Source organism: Saccostrea cucullata, unplaced genomic scaffold (assembly GCF_032062105.1).
Source record: "Saccostrea cucullata isolate Sc308-1 unplaced genomic scaffold, CSIRO_AGI_Scuc_v1 ctg483, whole genome shotgun sequence".
Classification (NCBI taxonomy): domain Eukaryota; kingdom Metazoa; phylum Mollusca; class Bivalvia; order Ostreida; family Ostreidae; genus Saccostrea; species Saccostrea cuccullata.
In genome coordinates, this window is record NW_026929240.1 from 119,608 (window position 1) to 127,500 (window position 7,893).

Genomic DNA, 7,893 nt, shown 5'->3' on the forward strand with positions numbered 1-7,893 from the left:
CATAAATTCTTTGAAAATCTTCTTCTCTGCTCCTTGGTATTAAAAAACTAACCAAGTACATAGTTATGTTGAATAAGGCTGCCTCTACCTAAATTGTGAAATTCATGGCCCCTGGGTCAGGGGTTCTAGTGCTAGGGCGGGGCTAAATAGATTATACAGTGAAAATACATAAATTCTTTGAAAATTTTCTTCTCTGATCCTGTGCATTAAATAAACTAATCAAGTACATAGTTATGTTGAATAAGACTGCCTCTACCAAAATTGTGAAATTCATGGCCCCTGGGTCAGGGGTTCTAATGCTAGGGTGGGGCTCTATTGATTATATAGTGAAATTGCATAAATTCTTTGAAAATCTTCTTCTCTGATCCTGGTCATGAAATAAACTAACCAAGTACATGTACATAGTTATGTTGAATAAGGCTGCCTCTTCCAAAACTGTGAATTTCATGGCCCCAGGGTCAGGGGTTCTGGTGTTAGGGTGGGGCTGTAGTGATTGTATAGTGAAATTGCCTAAATTCTTTGAAAATCTTCTTCTCTGCTCCATGGTACTAAATAAATTAACCAAGTACATAGTTATGTTGAATAAGGCTGCCTCTTCCCAATTTGTGAATTTCAGGGCCCCTGGGTCAGGGGTTCTGGTGTTAGGGTGGGGCTCTAATGACTATATATAAGTGAAATCCTTAAATTCTTTGAACATCTTTTGCTTTGCTCCAGGTTAATATACAAATGCTCTTATTACATATTTAAGGCCAGCATTTTTTTTATTTTCAGGTTAACAAACCTGCCGCTCATGGTTTTGAATTTTCAGGATTTTTTTTTCTTTCCGATGTCAAATTTGAGTCGGGATTGAGATTTCAAATTTACGAACTTATACTTCCGGTTTTAAGATGAACATGGCGGGTAAACAAAAGTAGATCTGCAAAGTTCATAGCAGCACCATAGCTTGGTTTAGTGTAAAAATTTATCGATATGAGTGCTATTCAAAACGTTTTACTCGTTCAAAGGACAAATAATATGCTGCCGACTTTGTTGCACAATGACATTCTGGTGAGATCATTATGTATTCGTATCAAAAAAGTATCTGTAAATTAATTTCCTCCCTCAGGTTTAAAACTGCCCGTGGTAGCTATTGCCAGCGACATTGTTTAGGTCTCTGTTATAGCCACAGGCGCTTGTTTCATACAGTGAGCTTAGTTTTCTACTATATAACAGGCGCTTGTTTCATACAGTGAGCTGAAGAAATAAACAAAAATTCTACTATATATGTAAAAAATATAAGGTATCCATCTTTGTGGCAGCCAGGAAAAAAAAATGAAAAAATGGTCACCAATTCAAAAACTTTTTTTTATTTATTATCCGCAGCTGGCAACAAAAAACCTAACACATGTAAAAAATGGTTAAAAAATCGATTCTTGGAAATATATGTACATTTCACAAAATTTATATCCTACCCCCTCGCGAACTTTGATATTTACCATAAAATTACACGCTGCGTCAATCAAAAGAAAAAGTACATCTCTAAACAGCTCAGCACTTCCGCTTTGGCAACCGCGATATGATTCACAAGTTCTTAAAAAAAAAATTGGCTTATGATGAAGAAAGGTGTCTCTTTCAAAATGGAGTTTTCCATGCAATTGTATAAGGCACAAGAGAAAACTAAAAAATATTATTTTGAAATCTGCGCAAATTTGAAAATCGATTTTGGATTAAAGGTTTTCTGTCAAATATTTTGTAAGATGACAACGTGTTGGTGATTTTTAAGATGCCATTTGATAGTTATTTTTAAAGGAAAAGGGGGAGAGGAATATTTTTTGTATTTTTGATCTTCCTGTGATATTGGATTGGAAATGATAAATAAATTAACGGTGAAAAATGAGAATTTTGAACCAAACTATAGCGAAAAAAGCTACCAGTAGTCAATGAGATTCAAAATTGTGTTCGAAATTATTTCGCGATTGCCAAACCAATCAAAAGGCTCTGAGATTCGAAGTTCGAAATACGAGATCGAAATTTTTCGAGATTCAAAATCAGATTAACCAATCAAATGCGGTGTCAACATTTTTATGGTAAATGTTTTATCTATCAATAAATCGTTTAATATATTTATAACAAAGGAAATTTGATTAAATTACAATGCAAGAAAGAGTGTTATATATATTAGAAGGAAACTAAAATAATCATTGGACTTTTGATCTGCAAGATATACTTCAATTTATATTATGACTTCTTAAATAAAATAGGGGAATACATATATCAGGAATATATATATTTTTGCATTGTCTACTTTATATAAAGGGTTGTTGATATAATAATAAATTTATTATATAGATTAACAAAATCCTCACAAGCCACACCTGCCAATTTTTCACTGAAAATGTTACCTTAAAAACAAGGCAATATAGCCTGTGGTTTAGCTTAGAGTCTAAGTACATAAAAATTTTTCAATTAGAAAAGGGTCTCTTGAATTAATTAACAATTATATATATGAATAAATAAAGAAGTTAAGTCCATTTGAGGAAGAAATAAATAATAGCTATAGCCTGAAGAAATAAACAAAAATTCTACTATTAAAAATATGTTTAAAAAAATATATACAGGCATGTAGTATCGTTTGTGGCAGCCAGGAAAATTATTTTACACTTAATAGAAAAAATGTTCACCCTACTCCCCAATATACTCCATGTCTGTTTTATGATAGGAATTATAATTTTAGGCATCAAGTATATTTTAGAACAACATGTCTACACATTCACCTAACACATGTTTAAATCAAAGTACTCAGAAGTACAGAGAGCCGGGCTCATTTACAAAAAAAGTAGAAACAAATTATGAATTTCTTACATAAAAAAAAAAAATCATAACGTTTAAATTGTATTAACAGATTAAAAAAAAAAATATAAAGTTTTTAAAATTCTGATGAAAAAAATCATTTTAAATTTTATCAATATAAATGATACAGTTTTACCTCTGAATTGCTGCATATACCAGTAGTCCGATTTTGTCAGAATCAGAACTGCGTTAATCTGATTGTATTTCATAACTGAAAATAAACAAACAGGCCAGCACATTTGTGAAAATTCCTATTTCTGAATTCCGTGCTAGAATTTTTTATTTGTATAATGTTGATTCACTGAGTATTAAAACTTTGAATGGACACATGTAACACTGATTATCAAAACTCCTTACACCAATGAACTATGTTCTTTGACTATAAGAGCTGAAGTTTTCAAAAAGGTACTAAATATGTTTATTTATTTAGATAAAACTTTGTTTTATTTTGGTTGCAATAATTTTATTTAGCGTTTGTATTATTTTTTTAAAAGCGGTTGATTGAGTACATGTATTTATTTTTACACGTAACTTTAAAATGGCGACTATCAGAGAGAGAGAGAGAGAGAGAGAGAGAGAGAGAGAGAGAGAGAGAGGATCACATGTAACCCCGGCAATTGCTCTTTGAAAAAATAAGCCCGTAATTCTAAAAATGAGGAGTTTTAAAAAATCGATTTTTAAAAATATATTTTGATCAACATCACAAAATTTATATCACTAGCCCAAATCGGCAAATGAGGGACGTAAACAATTTTAAAAATGTTCTACTTTCCTATTTGAAACCATGATGTGTCCAGTGGCAAGGAGCCTGTAAGGATAGCATAAAAAAGAATCAAAAATGAATGTACAAATGTCGATAATTTATCCGTAAGAATTTAAATTTTTTTTTTTATTTTCTCCTCCTTCAGGACTTTTTTATTCTGATGTTCGTAACTAAACCTAAAAATAAAAAAAAAATGCTGGCCTTAAAATTTTTAAAAAGGTGCCTCTTTCAAAATTATATTTTCAGAGCCCCTGGGTAGGGGAAGTTATGCTAGTGTAGGGGTTATTTTGTCTAGGGGAAATAAATTAATGCTTTTTGATAAGCAATGGTGCCTCTTTCAAAATATATATATTTCTTGGATTTTGGATTAAAACAAGAACCAAATACAATCGCTGGAAAGTTGTTACATGATAAAAAATCCAATGATTATTTAACTTTCCTTCTAATATATATAACACTCTTTTTTTTTATTTTGGCTTTTGTTATAAATATATTAAACGATTGCCATTTGCACAGAGTTGTTGAACCCACATTTTTAAAGGAAAATCTGGAGAGGAATATTTTTTGTATTTTTGATCTTCCTGTGATATTGGATTGAAAATGATAAATAAATTAACGGTGAAAATGAAAATTTTGAACCAAACTATAGGCACTTGTTGGGCATACAAGACACTCGATCCTTTAATATTCTTAGAGAGTGTCCTGTTTTTGAAACAAGTACCTGTGAACAAAATTAAATTAATCCAGCATTTATAGAAAAAAGGTTGAAAGTACAGTGACATTCAAATCCATTTCTCTTAACGATTTATTGACCTTATAATCCTCACGTTTCAAGTTTTATCCCTCGCTAGCTCTAGTCTATAAATATGCAATGGGAAAGATATAGGCTTGTCACCTTTCGTAAAGATTGAAATAATGCCAAAGAAATAAAGGATTAATTATGACCTTAACGTACAAGTAATGTAAGTAGGTCCATTTGTAATCAGGCGCGATCGAGGTCTAATATTTAAGACATTATTAATTAATAATAATATTACAGATTAATTATAATATCTTAAAGGGTTAACCAAGAAATCAACATTATGAAGCAGTCTGATTTGGAAAGGAAAATATATTTTTTAAATATTGCGATAATTTAAAAAATTAATCTTCTAACTAAGATTGTGATTTGCATTTAGTTTTTAATACAAGCAATTTAATTATCCAAGTTCTTGATATTAACAAACAAATACAACAAGCACTGCAGACTACTTTTTATTGAAAAACAGCGCAAACCACAGGAAAGATTTAACACCACCAATGATAAGAAAGTAACTTAAACACACGTAAAAGTTAACATTTTATACATGAACTCTATTTCAGCTATCAAAGAAAACAGAACCTTTTTTCAACAATTATAGTCTTTTAGCATCATTGTATAAAGGGCGAATGAACAACGTGCAGCGAATGTTTATGTATGTTTGAATCAATGGTGATTCTGGACACTATTTAAAGCTTCTATTTCATATCTGCAACCTCAAAGCGTCAGGAAGACCGAGATAATCAGTGACGTCATGATCAGTGCAAAAGAAGCCATATTTAGTCCTGAAAGACAAAAAGTAAACAAGATAATTAAAATAAATTCAGACTAACTTTAAACATCGAGGAAAGCTTCTTTTGATATGACAGTCAGATATAGTGATACATGTAGCAATATTTATCATCTGATATATTATTTATAACGTACGTTACATGTACATATACATGTATAAGAAACGGTTAACATTTGTATAAATTTGTGTGAAGAACTAAATTTATGCTTCTAAAAAAATCATTAGTTATCCCCCTGAGTTTTAAGTTATTCTGAAGGAAAGGATAATCATTCTTTTACTAGATTATAGATTCTAAATAAATAATTTTTTTTTTCAAAGTTTAAATTTTTAGATAAAACTGAAATTTTATCCCCATTTGTCAAAAACATATTAATTTATTGATCAACCCCCCCCCCTTTTTTTTTTTACATTTTTCACTTAACTTTGCCCTAATCATCATCATTGTCGTCGTACGGGCTCTCATTGACATTCTCGTTATACTACAGAATTAACACCTTCCACTTACCGGCCCCTCCCAGACATGCCTCTACGTTACAGCCAGCATAACCGGAAGTTTCGTCACTGCCATCATCACAATCGTTGGAACAATCACAGACAAAGGCTTTCTGGATGCAAGTCATAGCTCCCGATTGACAAGTGAAAAAGGCAGAGGGACACAGCTACAAACAATATTGTACATGTATAATTATACAAATACGATAAAAAAAAGTATCAATGTAACAAGAAAGAAAAATACAAAAAGAATGAATTCATTTGCCTTCTGAAGTTTGCACGAATCTGTAGCTGCATAACTGTAGCTCTCCGAAAAAAAAATATATTGACAGACCGGTCTGTTATATTTGGAGGGGGGGGGGGCTACAGTTCTGCAGCTACCGAATCTCATGAGTGTACGTTCAACTTGGTTCTCTAGGCAATATTCTCGACTGAATAGAATTTACCTCATACAATAGTAAATACTCATATCTAACTTATTTTGATCAAGTGCGTGTGATTCATATTTTACCCATTCCTTAATTCATACCCGGTACCTTTTCTTTCCAACAAAAACAACTTTTATAGCATCTTACAATCAGTGTGAAAGAGTAACTATCATTGAACTAGTGCATGTATAAATCATTATAAAAGCCATGCCCATATTTCCTCACCTGTTGGTATGTGCCTGCAGCAACAGTTGGGCAGTCGTCAGGATTACAATCCCCGAAATCTCCGGAGTCGCCGGTACAGTCTTTTCCGCCATTTGCAGGCTTCGGGTTATCACATGTCCTTGACCTTGACCTTCTACCGCCGCCACAACTCTTGCTACAACTTCCCCATGGTGACCAGTCGGTCCATGCACCGTCAACTGTTACAGTAATAATCACAAATAATTTATTATAAAGATGGATAGTTGTATTACAGTATGCTTAAAATATTAAGGATATCCGATCCTCAGCCAGAAAGGATAACTCCAAAAATTAATATTTAATTTGAAATGCATCAAAATGAAGCTTGAAAATGATTTTTTTTTTCATGCAACAATTTTCATTTTATTCTTCTTTATAAGATTCAGGGTTTTTGGAAGTTTTAGAAAAGGTCTCATAAAAGTTGATATTTGTACCCTATAAACGAAAAAAAAAATACTGTACAGTTTTAGAGAAATAGGATTTTCTTGAATCCAGGCTTAGATACCAATGCTTATTAGCATGATATGAAATGAGAAGTGATTTGCGGTGTCTTGCAATGATAGCAAAAGCCTTTTACATTATGTATTATAGAATACATGACGGAAATAGAAGACAAAAATACCAAATAAGTAAAAAAATCATGACAATTTCTCTGAATGCCTGGATACCTATCGTTTTTTAACCCAAAATATATTTGTTGATCAATTTGCAATTAGAAAATGCATTGCTGATATTCCAATTCGCTTTTTCTGCAAAAATATTGGCGATTTGACAATTTGAAATTGAAAATATTATACTGACACGCAAAAGAAACGCAACACCCTACTTTAGGGGGGAATAATTATGTAAAGTAAAGAATTTTGTATCTTAAAATCATGGATATCTTCAATTTGGTAAATATCGGTAGCAACCCCCCTCCCCCTCTTTGTTTTCTAATATCCATCACAGATGGTTATTCCCTTGACAAAAATAAATTTTCTGGGTTTTTTTTTTTACACTGAAAAGGCTTCACAGTATTCCGATTTATTCTATTTTCACTTTACGTATGCAACGCACTACATTTTTTAGCGGAGTAAACAGACCCGATAGACGTGAACTGCGCGGGGGACCTAAGGTCCTAGTTCAGCGTACGTTTTATCCTTCTGCGAACGATTTTCGTACCATAACCGGAAGTCGAGTTTGAGTCTGCTTAACAGAAATCAAAAATTGCATGTTTAACAAAATATTTGGCAATATTTTGGAGTTTTAAGTGTTTGTACTGTTCATCTGAAGAAATGCAGCAATATTTCAAAAAATAAAATCTCCTTTTGTTTCCCGTAACGATGCTAAGGCTTCTCGAAAATGGCTTTAGTACGCATTTCAATTGCTGTAACTGGAAAATCTCAACGTAAAAGTGATGGAGAGTTGATGATGCAAAAATACATTGCATTACGCTTCAACGGGGTCTTATGTATCATATGCATAAATGATAGTCCTTGAACCGGAAGCCAAGAGTTACTACAACGCGCTAAGTTAGAGAAAATTCGACCTAATCATCTGAAAAACA

The 7,893-nt window shown here is 32.2% G+C and overlaps 1 protein-coding gene across 1 annotated transcript in view; it reads right to left on the reverse strand.

Annotated features, from left to right (window-relative positions):
• Positions 1 to 5,108: 5,108 nt before the first annotated feature.
• The window catches only part of LOC134280202 (SCO-spondin-like), an 18,449-nt gene continuing 15,664 nt past the window's right edge, over positions 5,109 to 7,893 (reverse strand). Inside the window, exons 24-26 of the mRNA XM_062762620.1 lie at positions 6,330 to 6,526; positions 5,690 to 5,843; positions 5,109 to 5,176 (exon numbers count right to left, since the gene is read on the reverse strand). Coding sequence (XP_062618604.1) covers positions 5,109 to 5,176; positions 5,690 to 5,843; positions 6,330 to 6,526 — 419 coding nt within the window. The remainder of the gene's footprint in view (positions 5,177 to 5,689; positions 5,844 to 6,329; positions 6,527 to 7,893) is intronic.